The 15,666-nt window shown below is 53.2% G+C and overlaps 1 protein-coding gene across 2 annotated transcripts in view; it reads left to right on the top strand.

Moving 5' to 3' along the window:
• The window catches only part of CACNA1H (calcium voltage-gated channel subunit alpha1 H), a 134,666-nt gene extending 120,425 nt beyond the window's left edge, over positions 1-14,241 (top strand). Inside the window, exons 29-34 of one of the 2 annotated variants that reach the window (XM_071571609.1) lie at positions 1,511-1,632; positions 2,285-2,617; positions 4,270-4,422; positions 6,847-7,030; positions 10,750-10,952; positions 11,623-14,241. In XM_071571609.1, coding sequence (XP_071427710.1) covers positions 1,511-1,632; positions 2,285-2,617; positions 4,270-4,422; positions 6,847-7,030; positions 10,750-10,952; positions 11,623-12,708 — 2,081 coding nt within the window. In that variant the 3' untranslated portion in view covers positions 12,709-14,241. The remainder of the gene's footprint in view (positions 1-1,510; positions 1,633-2,284; positions 2,618-4,269; positions 4,423-6,846; positions 7,031-10,749; positions 10,953-11,622) is intronic. The other variant, XM_071571610.1, reaches the window with a different exon arrangement.
• Positions 14,242-15,666: the final 1,425 nt, after the last annotated feature.

Raw genomic sequence — 15,666 nt, 5'->3', positions numbered from 1 at the left:
AGCATCACCTTCCCCTTTCTGCACAATCAGGAAGCATCCAGTGGCTCCTGGTGTTCCAGTTGTTCCTCCAGCTTGAGGGCAGAGCTGGTCAGGGATGTGTCCATCACTCAGCTCAGGTGGAGCAGGGAGCAAACCCACAGCCCTGCCCTGCCCAGCTGAGCCAGGGCAAAGCATTCCCTGCCCTGAACACGCTGCTGGAAGGAGCTGTGTGTGCCTCCTCAACATTTCCATCCCAATTAGGGCTCCAGGAGCACCAGAAGGGCCCTTCCTGCACGGAGGGTTTATGGCTGTCATTAATCCCCTTTATGAGTCCAGCCCTCTGCTCAGATTACAAGTGCCTGAAAGCAAAATAATTCTTCCAACCAAAACCAAATTATTTTTCAGTCTCCAACAAATTCTGGGGGAAAAAAAAAAATAATTAGTTCTGCATCCAGCCCAAGTGACATAGTGTGGGTTTCTATTACATATCTAGATATATGTGTGTATTTGTGCTGTCACAGAGGTGAAAAATGGCTTGTTCAGAGGCACCTTCTGCTGCTCTGAGCCCTGGCTGGTTTTCCACACACCCCTCTGGGCAGTGCCAGCCCCAGGATCAGAGGCTGGGCCAGCCTGGCCTGCTCTGGGGCAGCAAACTGCTCCCCATCCCATCCCAGTTTAACTGGGAAACACTTCCCTTCTGTTCCCTGCTCACTTCCAGTCCATCCCAGCCACATCAGCATTTGCTCCCCCAGGACTGCTCATTTCTGGGTTGGTTTGTTTGGGTGGGTTTTTTTGCTTTTCTGTTTTTCCTTCCAATTTATCCCCAAATAATTACCTAATAGTGAAATGCCCCAGCCAGAGACTTTGCTGCCTGACCTAATGAATATTTAAGGAGCCTGTGTTTTATGGGCAGAGGGATATTTCATGTGTTCAATTTGCACTCATTAGGATATGAATTCTCAGGGGGAAAATGTCAAATTGCTCCACTTTATCTCAGTGAATTATCCCTCATGGTAGATGTACCCTGTAAAAAACAGCCAGGACAAGGACATAATCAAGAGGAAAACAGACAAAGGATGCTGTAGAGCAGGATTTGTTGGGGCAGCCCAAGAATTCTGCTTGTTTTCACCTCCTTTTAGATCTCTTTGTGTTGGCTCTTCCCATAAAGAGAATCCCAGAATGGTTTGGGTTGGGAGGGACAATAAAGCTCATCCTGTTCCACCCCTGCCATGGCAGGGACACCTCCCACTAGACCAGGTTGATCTTAGCCCTGTCCAACGTGGCCTTGAATATTTCCAGGGCTGAAACTTCCAATGGCAGAGCTCCTGCTGACCTGTCCCAAGGCCCTCCAGATGAAAACCACTCCCCATGTCCCAGCTGGTCCTCCACAGCAGGACACCACGAGATCACCACTCCCTGATGCCACCTCTCAGTGTGACACAGCTCAGGGTGCCCCCACCACGTTTGGGGGGGATGTTCTGGATAGGCAAAGGTGGCTCCACTGACGTTCTGCTCCTCCCCTGTCCCACAGATTGCAGTGAAGAGAATCCCTGTGAAGGTCTGAGCCGCCACGCGACCTTCACCAACTTCGGCATGGCCTTTCTCACCCTCTTCAGGGTGTCCACGGGGGACAACTGGAATGGCATCATGAAGGTGTGTGCCATCTCTGCCTGGGCTCTTTCTTCTCTCTATCCATAGATAAAGATTTCAAATGGATTTTGTGTGAAAACAAAAAGGTTCCCTCCTAAAACATCAAAATCAAACTTCTTAATTTCAAAGCCAGGTGTATTTTCAAGCACTGCTTTGTCCTAAGGCTCACCCAGCCTGAGCCTTCATTCCTTTGCCAGATATTTCGGGAAAACCATGACAATTCTTGTGGCTGAGAGGGGTAACCATGTCCTCTGTGTCCTGTGCCTTTGGGATGTATTGTAGAATCATGGAATGGTTTGGGTTGGAAGGGACCTTAAAGAAGATGTCAGTGAAATAATCACAGAATCCCAGAATGGGCTGGGCTGGAAGGGAACTTAAAGCTCATCCAGTCCCACCCCCTGCCATGGGCAGGGACACCTTCCACTATCCCAGGTTGCTCCAAGCCCTGTCCAACCTGGCCTTGGACACTTCTAGGGATGAGAAATCCACAACCTCTCTGGGTAACACAAAGCCCCTCTTTGTAGATGATTTAATTCAGGGTGTTCCTATTTTCAGTCCACTTTAATTGTCCCCACGAGCCTTTGTGTCCATGTTATTTTGCTGTTTGTGTGTCTGGAGGCCCTTGGAGGTGCCTCACCCTCCCTCCCTGCTGCAGGACACGCTCCGGGAGTGCACCCGGGAGGACAAGCACTGCCTCAGTTACCTGCCCGTCATCTCGCCCGTCTATTTCGTCACCTTCGTCCTCATCGCGCAGTTCGTCCTGGTCAACGTGGTGGTGGCCGTGCTGATGAAGCACCTGGAGGAGAGCAACAAGGAGGCCAAGGAGGACGCTGAGATGGATGCTGAGATCGAGCTGGAGATGTCCAGAGGGACCAGCACCTCGGCCACGGGTGGCAGCAGGGCAGGTGCCGTGGCCCCCCAGGGCAGGGCACCCTGCAGGGCACAGGAGAGCTGGAGCTCAGTGCTGCAGGTGAAGCCCCAAGCCCTGGTAAGAGCTCCCTGAAGGCTCTTGTGGGCAGGGTGGGGATGGATCACCAGTCAGTCAGAGCCCCACTGACACAGAGTCAAAGGGACAGGACAACAGGCAGCTCTCCTGGTCCCTTGGGATGTCACCACCACCCCCACACCCTGAGTCATCTCCAGAGGGCTCCCTGAGGTGGAAGCTGCTGGAAACACTGTCCTGGCCATTGTCCTGGGGGAGAGTTGAAAATCCATCTCTTGCCACTCCCAGTTGCCTCCAGGGTTGTGAATTTTAAGTTCAGAACTGTAATAGCCACAGGTCCCTGTCCTGCTCCCCAGCCAGTCCTTGTCCTTGGCATGGGCAGCAGGACCAGGGAGGAATCCCCTGAAGTCCTGGGAATGCTGGCTCTGTCAGCCCTGCCACTGCAGCAAGGGATGGGATAAATTCCCTTCACATGGACCCAGATATACACCTGGAGTTCTTTTTAATCCCAGTTTGGGATTTCCAGAGGAGTCTCAAGCAAATCAGGGCAGCTCAGGAGGGCAGGGGTGGCACTGGTGTGAACCTGCAGCTTCCCACTCTGCTTAGGGCACAGCTGACCTGGAGCCTGGGAATTGGCAGAGCCCCTCAGCAAGAAGCTGGAGGTTCCTGCCTTGATTTTCCAGACACTGCCTGCCCTCCAATTCCTATTAGTCCTGTAGGAAAGCAGTGCAGGAGGGGAAGGAGGACATGAGATAATTGTCTCACACCATGTCAGCAGCAGATGATTAAGAGTGAACATGGAATTGCTTTGTCACCATGATCACAAATAAATGTACCGTGAAATCAGTGGGGGGAGTTGAGATTAAATTACATTAAATTAGATTTTTTTAAGATCTATCAGACTCTATTAAGGCAAGGAGAAAGAAATTTGGTTACACAGCAATGGGGAATTCACTGTTTGAGTGTTGTCCTTGATAGACATTTCTGTAGGAAAACACACCATGAACAGCCAGGTTGCTTTTCTCACTGGGGGAAGAGAAGGAACATCCTTTCACACAGGCTGGGATTGCAAATGAGGGCCACTCTCCTGGTTTTTTCCTCATCTTCCAATACCTCCCAAACCCCTCAGGAGTCCTGCAGAGCCTCCTTTTAACCTTGGAAACTGCAGGGAGAGGGGATGAGGGGGAGCAGCATGAGCAGGGACCTGGCCACACCCTCCCCCTTGCAGATGGGATTGCTAGAATTCAGGTGAGGATTTGGGAATGAGGGCTCCATTCCCTGCACAGCAGTGAGGCAGAGGCACTGCAGTGGGGCTGTGGGAATTCCCTCACTCCCATCTCTGCCCCAGCCCTGCAAGTGTCCAAGGCCAGGCTGGACAGGGCTTGGAGCCACCTGGGCTGGTGGAAGGTGTCCCTGCCCATGGCAGGGGGTTGGAATGAGATGGTCTTTAAGGTCCCTTCCAACCCAAACCACCCCAGATTCTGTGATTCTGTGCTCTGGGACCCCCAGGCTGTCCTGGGCAATCTCTCCTTTGTTTCCTTGCCATGTCTGGCAGTTTTGCAGCCCACATTTGCTTTCCTATTCCTTCCCACTCTGGATGAACAGGACCAGTAGGAGATGCCACTGGACACACATGTTGGAGTGTTCAGCCCCAGCCTTGCTCTGCCACTGATGCTTTTTGTCTCCCCAACTTGAAGGAGGTGCTGAGCTGTGAGAGTGTGTCTTTAGCCCTGCCAGACTCAGACACGCTGGAGGGGGCAGAGACTCCCAGCCTGGAATTCCCGTCCTCCTGCTCTGTTCCCCACCATGTCCTGCCACCTTCCCACAAAAGCCCAGGCCACCAGGCTGAGGTGAATGATGTCCCACTGTTGCTTCTGCGTTGTGACCTTGTGCTGTGGTGCTGTGCAGCTGCTGCTGGTGTTGGAATTGTCCCAAACCTGTCCCTTCACAGCCACAACTGTCCTTTGCAGCCTCTGTCCTTTGTGCTGCCTGTGCAGGAGCTGAGAAAACAGCACATCCAGCATGTGTGGGATAGGAATGAAATCCTCTTTTTAGCCCAGAAAACTGTCACATTTGGTGTGCAGTGTGATGTGTGAGCAGTGTGTCCTTAAATGTTAAACTGAGAGCTGCAGGCAGAGCCTTTTGGGGGAGAAAACACAGTCAAATTTGATTTTATTGTTGTTCCTTTAAGACCTTGTTTATGACACAGCGTTGAGGAAACAGAGGCAGAAGGAGATCAACATGTCAGGCTTGCAGCAATCCCCAGAGCTGGGGGTTCAGGAGATGCTCTGGGAGGACCCCCAGCAGACCAGAAGGGTTGTAGCTCCCTCTGCTCAGTCCCTCCCCATCATCCCCCAAACCAGTGCTCTGGTCCCAACCCAATTTCCAGGGTATGGGATCAGACTCTGGAGTGCATCAGGTGTTTCCCACCAAGGAGGAGGAGCAGCAGGGGTGGTGTGTCTCCAAACCACCCTCCCTGTCAGGAGCAGCTCACCAGGCAGGAGCCAACAAGGCCATGTTTCATATTTCAAGGACTTACTTCAGGGGCTTTGCAGCCATTTGGAATTTGCCCACAGCCCTAATCAGCTCTCAGTAGCTGAAACCTTAAAAATTGAGGCTATTGGTGTCAAGAAGAGGTTTCTGTTCATCTGTCCCATCCATACAAGACCCTGCAAAGACAAACTGAGCTTCAATAGCCAAATCCTGTGATCCTTCTGTTAAACTGCTGTGAGAGTGGAGCGAGACCTTTTGTTCTCTGTGTGCTGCAGGGTGTTAACAACCCCCCTCCTGCCTCCAGCTCAGGTGTTGCTGTGCTGATGGAGCTTATTAGCTGTGGTGGCCTGGGCCCAGCTGGCACAGCCACTGTTGATGCAGTAATTCATCAGCTCAGAGACCTGGCTTGCACCTGGAGGGCTCCTGGGCACAGCCACGGGCAGTGCTGGATGCCAACTACCTGTGAGTCCCTCCTGCTGGTCCCTCTGCCTTCCCAGCCAAGCTCAACGGGGTAAAAGCACTGAGAAATTCATCTTGGGATATGTGTCTTTAAGGAGCTGAGGAAACAAATTTCTGTGCCAGAAATGCCTGGAAAAAAAATGGATTTAACCAGATCCTTGGTGACCTGCAAACCCAAGGGATCTCAGGGCCAGGTTTAGCTGGCAGAGAGGGAAAACAGCCCAGCAGAGCAAAGCAAAATACATTTAATTTAAGACATGCAGCTGGGAAAATGTTTTCAGTCAGGAACTGGGAGGCTGAGATGAAAGGAAAACCAGAGGGACTGGTTTTATTTTAGATAATGTGGTCAGTTGTGGGGGGAGTGTGGCTGGGACCACAGCTGGGACAGGGAGCTGCAGGTCCTGCTCCAGGAGCTCCTGCTCCCCCAGCACTTGGCCAGTTTGTGGTATCAGCTCTCACAGCTTCTCCATTGACAGCACAGAGGCATCATTTGGGTCCCTGAAGCTCCCTGAGAGCCCAGGATGAGTTTGCTCTGAGGTGCCTGAGAGGCATTGAGGGGTCACATTTCAGGTTTGGGTTCTGCTCTGTCCAGGAATTTCCAACGAGACCCATTTCAGCAAACAAAGAAAATCCCTAAAGAGGCTCCACACCCCCATACCTGCTGCCACCATGTCTTCTCCTTCCCCTGGCCTCCTTCAGGGTTGATGGTGCCCAAAATGCTCCACATCTGGGAGAGGCCTCAGAGTTTGGTGTCAATGTTTGTCTTTAAATGTCTGTGTGTGTTTGGGGGAGACAACACATGAATTTCCAGAAGGACTTGGTGTGGCCCCTCTGTGCCAGGGAAGCCTTGAGGAGAAGGACATCACTCCCAGGGTGGACTGAAAGCATCCCTGGGAATACCAGGGTGGAACAGTGTGATAAACACTGGTTTTCCCATGGATGGGCCCCCTTTTCCTGGACTTTGCTTTTACTCTGTGGTGTCCAAGGGCTTCAAATCAGAATCCCAGACTATTCTGAGTTGGAAGGGACCCACAAGGATCAGAGACCCCAACTCTTAAGTCAATGGCCCACATGGGGAATTGAACCCATGACCTTGGCATTATTACAAGCAAGTTTTGAGGTGGTGGTGGGTCAGTGATGCCTCCCTTGACTCCGGGCACAGCCTGAGCCCTTCACGGTGCAGCTCTGGCGTCCTGCTGGTCACGGCTGTGGGTGAGACCCCAAGAGGAACATCAGCAGAGGCTTTGAAACAGCAATCAGGTGGGCAGGAGTTTGCTGTGAGCCCCCCCAGGGGCTGACCCCGCTCTCTGTGTCCTCTGCAGGGCAGTGCAGCCTCCCTGCAGCCCCGGGAGCCTCCCAACCTGCTGGCCGTGCGCAAGATCTCCGTGTCCCGCATGCACTCGCTGCCCAACGACAGCTACATGTTCCGGCCCGTGGTGCCAGCCAAGGCCCCCTGCCCCCTGCACGAGGTGGAGATGGAGACCTACCCCTGCAAAGCCCAAAGAGGTACTGCCTGTGGAGAATTCCCTTGCTCTGAGCCAAAACTGGGGCTAAGGGAAGGGATCACCCCCCGTGCTGGGCACTGGGGAGGTCACACCTCGAATCAGGACAGACATTGAGGGGCTGGAGCGTGTCCAGGGAAGGGAACAGAGCTGGGGAAGGGGCTGGAGCAGCTGAGAGAGCTGGGGGGGCTCAACCTGGAGAAAAGGAGGCTCAGGGGGACCTTCTGGCTCTGCAATCCCTGCCAGGAGGGGGGAGCCGAGGAGGGGTCGGGCTCTGCTCCAGGGAACAGGGACAGGAGGAGAGGGAATGGCCAGGGGAGGTTTAGGTTGGATACTGGGGGAAATCTCTTCACCAAGTGGATGGTTGGGCATTGGCACAGCTGCCCAGGGCAGTGGTGGAGTCCCCATCCCTGGAAGTATTCAAAAAGTGCACAGATGAGGCACCTGGGGACATGGTTTAATGGTGGGCTTTGCAGTGCTGGGTTCACGGTTGGACTCGATGGTCTTTCCCAAGGGAAAGGATTCCATGATTCCAGCCATGGGGCAGCAGGTCCCTGTGGTGGTTGTGTGGGGAGCAACCAACCCATGCTGAGGTTGGGTTGAGCAGGGCTAGCTTTGGTCTGAGACCATCAGCACGGTGGTGGTTTCCCACACAGTGCAGAATTCCGTGTTTTCCTCACATCCCTGTATTTTCCAGGAGAAAACTGGTGGCTCGGGTGTCTGGGGAGGAGTGGGGCTCCCCAGCCATGCCAGAGGCACAGAGGACAGGCTGTTAGCTGAGGGAAGGGGGATAAGCTGCACATTCCCTCTGAAGGGAACAGCCCAATAACAGATCAATAACATCAGCGGGAATTAAAGCCGGAGTCGGAATTGCTTCCGGCCAGAGCTCCTCACAGTTATTGTTCCAGGCACTCTGCAGCCTCAGGGCAGTGTCTCTTAACACCACACATCGAGCTCAGAGCTGCAGGAATTTATTTGGCAGCATAAGGAAGTTGATTTGAAGCCTCTTCCCCAGCCTGGCCTTCTGATGGATCTCCTGGAGAGCCCCCACCATCCAGGAGTGAGGAGCTGCACAGAACCTTTGAGGGTGCATTTATCCACTGCATCCAAGTGCCCCTCCCTGAAAATGCCCTTCTGGCTCTTGTTGTGGGAGCTGGTTTGCAGGGGGAATTGCCCTGAAACACAAGCCCTGCCTCCCTAAAAGGGAGTGTCCTCCTGGAGGGGCTCCCAAGAACCTTTAGCAGCCCCATTTCCTTTGATCCAGAGGGGTTTGAAATGCCAGAGCTGCTGGGATGGATGAGTGGTGGGTTTGCAAACCCTGCTGGGGCCACCAAGGTCTGCTCTGATTTCCTTGGGTGAAATAACTCTCCATTTGTTCAAACTCTCTGGGCACCATTTCGTGTTCTCTGCTCAGTATTTATTATTATTTCACCTGCAAATTCTTTGCTAAGGAAAGAAAACAGAGGTTGAGTTTCATGGCTGGGCTCCTGGGGCTGGTTTTCATCTCTGGAGTGGGTGTAAAGCAGGATTTATACCCATATAAAACTGCTGCAATGTTGGCAGGGGTGGTAGAACTGACCAAGAATTCTCTGATGCTTCCCAAATTTCTCTCCAAGAGCACTTGAGTGATGGATATGACAGGGATATGATGGACATGACTTTCTACCTGGTGGAAGATGCTTCCAACCAGCATCACCCTCAGCTGCCCAAATTCTTCTTCAAGTCATGGTCCCATAAATTCTCTGCAAGTAGAGCTGAGCCCTTGGAGACTCCCATCAGCATTTGTGCTTCCATGGGCTTCCCAATGTCCATTTAGGATGTCTGGTCTTGTCCCAGTGCTCCACTCACCACACAGTGAAGATACTGTGAGATGACCAGACCTTGTAATATTTTGGTTTTAGATATAGTTTCCTGATTTCCTAGAAAAATAAGAGAAAAAAATATCCAGCTCCAGAGATCTTTGGTGTTTCTGAGCCTACAGTTTAGAGGGGGTTTGGGTTTCCTGTGTGAGAGCTCGATGGAAAGTTTCCAACAGGAGGAAATTCCAACTGAGGACAGGGAGGAGAGTGGAGGGTTTGGATTTTATGAGCCTGTTTGTGGCAGATTTTATGACAGAGTTTTTCTGCATCATAAAAAGCATTTTATAAAACCTGGAGTAGCACATGAGCAGCACAGACTCAGCCTGAAACTCTGGGTTGAGGGGAGCCCAAAAAAAAATGAGAGAGAAATGGGGTGGGGGTGAGAATTTCATTACTCTGCTCCTTCTGTGGTGTTCTGGAAGAAAAATGATGAAACACTAACTTTGCTTTCTCCCCAACAACAAATCTCTCTGTGAAATGCAACTGAAATGTGTCTGGATGGTTTTTGTCAGAGGTTCAAGTTCCTCAACCTCTGGGTGAGATCTCTTGAAGTGATGGATAACTGTGTTTTTAACATGGAGCAGCGCTGGAGGAACAAACGTTGGGTTTCAAGCTAATGAGGACAATAAATCCTGCAGCCAAAAAAACAGAAAAGCAGGAGATCTTTCAAACAGAGCAGAAATGCAGTGAAGCAGCACCACAAAGGGGCTGGGGAGGAGGAACAGTCTTCAGACCCAGCCAGGGGACTGGGAGGCATCAGGAGGAGAGTGATTCCAGCCTGCTACACGAGCTCAGGGATTGTCAGAGCACTTGGAGCAGGTTCCAAGCTGCTGATCTGACCATGTTTAGCCAAGCTGTGCTCGTGGACTGGTGGTGGTGGAAGTGGTTGGGCTGTGGTGAGTGGAAAACTGCTCTGTGCCTGCTCCTGGAGAAGTCACAGAATCCCAGAATACCCTGAGCTGGAATCCACAAGAATCATCCAGTCCAGCTCTTGGCATTGCAGAGAACACCTCCAAAATTTCCCCCCTGTCCTTGAGATCGTTGTCCAAACCCTCCTGGAGCTCTGGCAGCCTTGGGGCTGTGCCCATTGCCCTGGGGAGCCTGGCATTGCCCACCACCCTCTGGGGGAAGAACCTTTCCCAGAGATCCAACCTGACACAGCTCCAGCTGTTCCCTCAGGTCCTGCCACTGGTCATAGAGAGAAGAGATCAGTTCCTGCCCCTCATTTCATGGCAGGGCCTCTTCTGCCTGTCTGGGGCTGTAGGTGGGAAGTGCTGCTGGTGAGGTTGAAGCCCATCCCTGGCAGCACAGCCCAGGTGTCCTGACCATAGGGATGCAGCACAAGACTTCCCAAATCCATGTTCTCCAAACAGCAGGATCACAAATCCACCCCAACCAATGCCACCAGGGAAGCAGCAATGTCAGGGTTCCAAATGTCACCCCAGCTCCTGCCCTTCCTTTGCTGCCATCCTGGTGGGCACCATCCCCCCTGAGTGTTGTGGCAGCTGCAGGAGGAGATTCCTGTTACCTGAACTGGAAAACAGAGGCTGCAAAGTCCATAAGGGGATAATCCAGAGCAGGCAGAACCACCTGGAATGCTGCTGAATGGCAGAGACTCCATGTGGAACCTCCTGCCATCCCTGAGCATTCAAAGCAGGAGACAGCACAAGACTCACCTGGTTTTTAACCCTGGCACTGCCCGAGGGTTTGGGCTGAGGTTTGGAATTTCAGGCTTTTCTTTTGCCCTCCTGTGTTGACTCCCCTCCTGGATCCCGTGGGCACTGGTTCTCACCCAACCCTTCGCAGCCCCCACCCAAGCAGTGACTGCTCTCTCTCTCTCTCTCTCTCTCTCTCTCTGTGCCAGGGTCCATCACCTCCATCCGCTCCCAGCCCGTGGGCACCAGCTCCTCCCTGCAGGTCCCCACGGAGTCGTTCCCGCTGGCCACGCGCTCCCCCGGCCCCGAGGGCCGGCACCGCTGGAAGGTCCTTCCCCCCCAGGTCACCCCTCGGTCTCCTGTCCTCAGCAAGCTGCTGTGCAGGCAGGTGAGAGGCCAGGAGCCCCCAGAGGTAAATCCTTTGTAGTCACCCAGCTCCTTCCCTTCCTTCCCAGTCCCCTCTCAAGTGTCTTTTCTTGAAGCTAAGAGGAGAATTCCTGTTTTAGAACAAAAGGTTTCTGTGCCATGAATTTTAATATACTCCACTTTCAGCAAGTGACACGCAGGGGAAGGCCCTTTTGACCTCCTTTAATCTTCATGGATGTGCTATTCCAGGAAGTAAGGGCTAAAGCCTGGAGAGAAGATGGCCCAGTTCCATTTTGCCAGTGCTGTGAGAAGCCTCCAGGCAGCCCTGCCCTGTGGTCACTGTGCTGGGTTGTTGGTGGCTCAGGATTTGGGGCTAGAGCAAGACCAAGGCCCTTGCCAGGAGAAGTTTATCCTCTTGTACAGGAAGGTCTGATGGGGTTGGCACAGTGGGGTGGTACAGGGGGCGTTAGACCCACCAACTGTTCTGCCAAGAGCCATGGATTCCCCATCCCAAGGTCAGGTTGGATGGGGCTTGGAGCAACCTGGGATAGTGGAAGGTGTCCCTGCCCATGGCAGGGGTGGGACTGGATGAGCTTTAAGGTTCCTTCCGACCCAAACCATCCTGTGATTCCACGATTCTGTATTTCACCCCTGGAAGTGCTGCTGCCCCAGCAGATCCCCAGGCTCTCTCCCCACCTCTCTTTCCTCTTTTCCAGGAGGCTGTTCAGGCAGACTCAGTGGACGGACAGACTCCAGACCGCAGGGACAGCCTTCAAGCAGAGCCTGGAGAGACACCCCCAGCAGCCAAGCAGCCCCCGAGCACCCTCAGCCCCGGCGCCCTGCGCTCCCCGGCCGCGTCCCTGCCGGCCACGCCGCCGTGCTCGCCCCACCGGAGCCACCCCTGTGCCCAGCATGGCACTGCCAGCCGGCCCCCCAGCCCTCCCAGCACCCCCAGCACCCCCGGCCCCGAGGGCTGCCCCGGCGAGCCCTCGGACCTGGCGGACGAGGAGGTTCGGCACATCAACAGCTCGGCCAAAGCGTGGCCGGAGGAGCGCTCGGAGCTCGGCAGCCGCTCCCCCTCGCCCTTCGTGTCCCCGGCCCCGTCCCCGGCGCCCCCCAAGAACTGCAGCACAACCAGCCTCTCCGGCACCCGCAGGGACAAGGACTTGAAGAAGTTCTACAGCACCGACACCAAGGGCTTCCTGGGCAAGCCCAGCTGGGCGGACGAGCAGCGGCGACACTCCATCGAGATCTGCCCATCCCTGGGCGACAGGGACTGCGGCTTCCAGGGCACCAACGAGGACAAGCAGCGGCCCCCTGCCCACATCCCGGCGGAGTCCGACTACATCCATGGGGCCCGGAGGAAGAAGAAGATGAGCCCACCCTGCATTTCTATAGATCCTCCCATGGAGGACGACGGCGGGGCGGCGGCGCGCGCCAAGCCCTCGGAGAACAGCATGTTGAGGAGAAGGACCCCGTCCTGCGAGTTCCCGGCGTACAGAGAATCCCTGGAGCTGGCGGAGAGCCAGTGCCGCGGGGAGCACCTCAGCATCCCCAGCTTCTCCTTCGAGCAGCTGGACGGCGGCTCCCTGAGCAGCCTGTCGGATCTGCTGGACAGCGGGCGCTCCTCGCCGGACTCGCGGCCGGAGCCCGAGCCCAAAAAGCAGGATCACATAAAAACTCAGCGCAGCAACGGCGAGAGGAGCAAAGAGCTGCTGGGCATCGCCAAGAGCCCCCTCCGCAAGCAGGACTTGGTGCCCGTGACTGTCGCGACAGAAGAAGACGTGGATGAGCCAGTATAGCTGTCTGGGAGGGGGGTCCGGGGGGGTCTCAAGGGCTTGACACCGACGGGGGCTCCAGAGTTGGGGTCCAGAAGGGTCTGGGGGATGCTCTGTGGGTTGTCCCTCTTGCAGTCACCGGTTGGGAAGCGCCAGGGAGGTTTGCAAAAAAAAAAACCACACACACACACACACACAAATGAAAAGAGAAACCAAACAAAGAGCTGGAGGGGGTCTGGGGAGGGGGAGAGGGTTGCAAAGAGGTTTGGGGGTTGGTTTTCTAAGTGGGGGTCTCTCGGTCCTCCCACCCCCCTCAGGGGCCTCAATCACATTGATTCGGGTCCGAGGTGGCGGCGCTCGGGATTTGGGGGATTCTCTTGGGGTTCTGTTGTTTTGTTGGGTTTGGTTTTTTTTTAAAGATGCTCAACTTTTACTGAGGCACCTTTTCGAGCTGTCACGTTACACGGGGAGTGCCCGGGAGCTGGACATTGTCTGTATATCAGCAGTTATATAAATAGAAATTATGTATTTGTGAGATACAAAACAATGGGAAAAAAAGACAAAAAAAAATAGACCCACAAAAACTCTCTCTTCATAATGCACATATTTTTATAGAGAAACAGATACTGGTTTTTGCATTACATGTGACTCCGCAACTGGGTGGTGTTTCCTTGGGTTTTCTGTGGAATTAATTATTCCAGCCTTTCGTTTTCCAAGTGTTTCTCCTCTTTCTTCACTTCCCCTTCTTCCCTCTCCTTCCCTCCACCATCATCCTGCAGCTTCTTCTCACAGCTGATGCTTTTGACGTCTCGCTCATTTTTCTTTTGTACTTTAGAGGTTGTCCAAACTACAGACAAAAAAAAACCAAATCACTACTGAATTGTAGCCAGTGCAATAATAAGTTCTTCATTCTTCTTGTCTGTCCAGCTGTCCTGTTGCTTTTTCCCCCCCTTTTTTTTTTGGACTGAAATTCAGGTTAAACGTCGCAATAATCTGAACTAACATGCACAAAAACGGTCTCTTGTGTTGCAAAGGAAAAAAACTATGAAAAAAAAAGGAAAAAAATTAAATTTACAGAGAGATAAAAAAACCAAACCAAATAAATAGTAAATTATTTAAGAAATGTATTTTGTTTACTGCAGTTCTAAGTAAATTATTGATACAGTATGTAAAGGTGTAAAGAGCTGTCTTAGGTGAGTTCTTTGTGAGCTTTTAAGGTGATGGTTTGTCCTCCTCATGGCAGAACAGCTTCAGTCAGAGCTGGGGCATCCCTGACCCCCTTTGCACTCTCTGTGGATCTTCCCTCCACACCCCTGCACCCTCACACAATCCCTTCCCAAGGCCCTTCCAGCCCTGACTGAGAAGCCTCCAGAGGAATTCAGGTCACCTGGTAACACCATTTTTGGGGTTTTTTTTGCAGTTTTGGAGTTGATTTTAATTTTTTGGCCTCCAGTCCCTGCCCCTTCCCCACCCCTCATCCAGGCCCTCTCCCCATGGCACAGCCTCACCATGGGAAGCTGATGGGAAAGAAGGGCAGGAAGAAGCCCATGGTGAGGCTGTGCCACCTGGTCAGCACAGACATCCAGGGGGGAATAAATTACCCCAGTTGTTTTTGTTTGGTTCCTTCCACGCCGCCTCATATTTATGCATTCACATATATCTTCTGTTATTTATGCATTCATTACTCAAAAGGAAATGTATCTTGTTTCACATGTATTAAACTGTATAAACTGGAAGCGTGGCCTGACTTTGTGCCGCAGGGAGTTCTCCATCCCACTCCCAGAGCTCGGCATTCCCTAAAACCTCTTTCCTCAGCGTGGCCACTGGGGCTGCACACTCAGGTCTTGGAGCATCCCTGCTGCTCTTTGGGGCTGCTGCCACCTCCTGCTTGGAGAATCCCTCACCTCACCCAGGAGCCTTCCATGTGCTGATGCTGCCTCGGAGCACCTGCACCGCTGTAATTAAGAGTCATTCAGGATTATTGTGAATAATCGTTCTGTCTCGGTGGGGTAGTGAGGGATTCCAGAAAACAGCCATAGAAGAAGTCATTATTAGCAGACAGATGGTGGCAAACTCCTTTTGTTGCAGTTGAAGGAGCAGATGGCAGGGAGGGAAGGTGGATCCTGTGTGTGGGATGCCCTGGGGTGTCCCTCGGACGCTCAGGGTGTTATTTATTGCTGGGTCATTCAGCTTTGCTGGGAAGGGCAGCATTCCCTGGGCCTGAATTCCCTTCATGGTGCCCCAGAGCTGGAGGAAAAGCCTCTCACCAGGGGGGCAGGTGATGGAGAGGTGGTTGTAGACCAAGATGGAAGTGCTTGAGGCCACAGCAGCGTGTCAGGAATGAGTTGGGATATTTGCCCCCATGGCCACTGGTCCTGGCTCTTCCCAGACCCACACCAAGGACTGTGCCCTCGGACAAAGCCCCACATTCCCAAAGCCCACACAGCTCAGCAGGACCCAGAACTACATCCATAAGCCTGCAGGAACATCCTGGGATGAACCCACATCCTGGGGAGAACCAAGAGCTGGGTGAGTTTTGTAAGAGCACACACAGACCATGAAGTGCTCCCTGATGTCTCCTTTGGGGAATGCTCACCTGGCCATCCAGGTGCAAAACCCCCAGAGCTTCATGCTCAGCCCAGACCTGGCCATGACCAGCACAGAGAAGCCATTTAACATCACCCAGCATTAATTTTCCTGCTGATTAAATCTCTGCAGCATGAAGCAATTTCCCCCGGGGCTCTCTGCAAGCCTTGCTTAAGATCGGAAGTGAAAAGCACCGGCTAAATGCAAGTCATGATTATTTCATTGGATCGATGCCTGGTTTGCATTTTTAATGACAATTGAGTCATGTCCATTTATCAGGCAGGCTCTGCCCCACTCCCTCCATTCCAGCAAAGCCACAGCCTGCAGGGATGGGCTCTGGGTCTGTCTGGGCTTGCTCGGAGCCTCCTCAGGGAGTGGGGATAAAACAGGGATTAA

Source organism: Pithys albifrons, chromosome 16 (assembly GCF_047495875.1).
Source record: "Pithys albifrons albifrons isolate INPA30051 chromosome 16, PitAlb_v1, whole genome shotgun sequence".
Classification (NCBI taxonomy): domain Eukaryota; kingdom Metazoa; phylum Chordata; class Aves; order Passeriformes; family Thamnophilidae; genus Pithys; species Pithys albifrons.
This window is presented reverse-complemented; position numbering and strand designations above follow the sequence as displayed.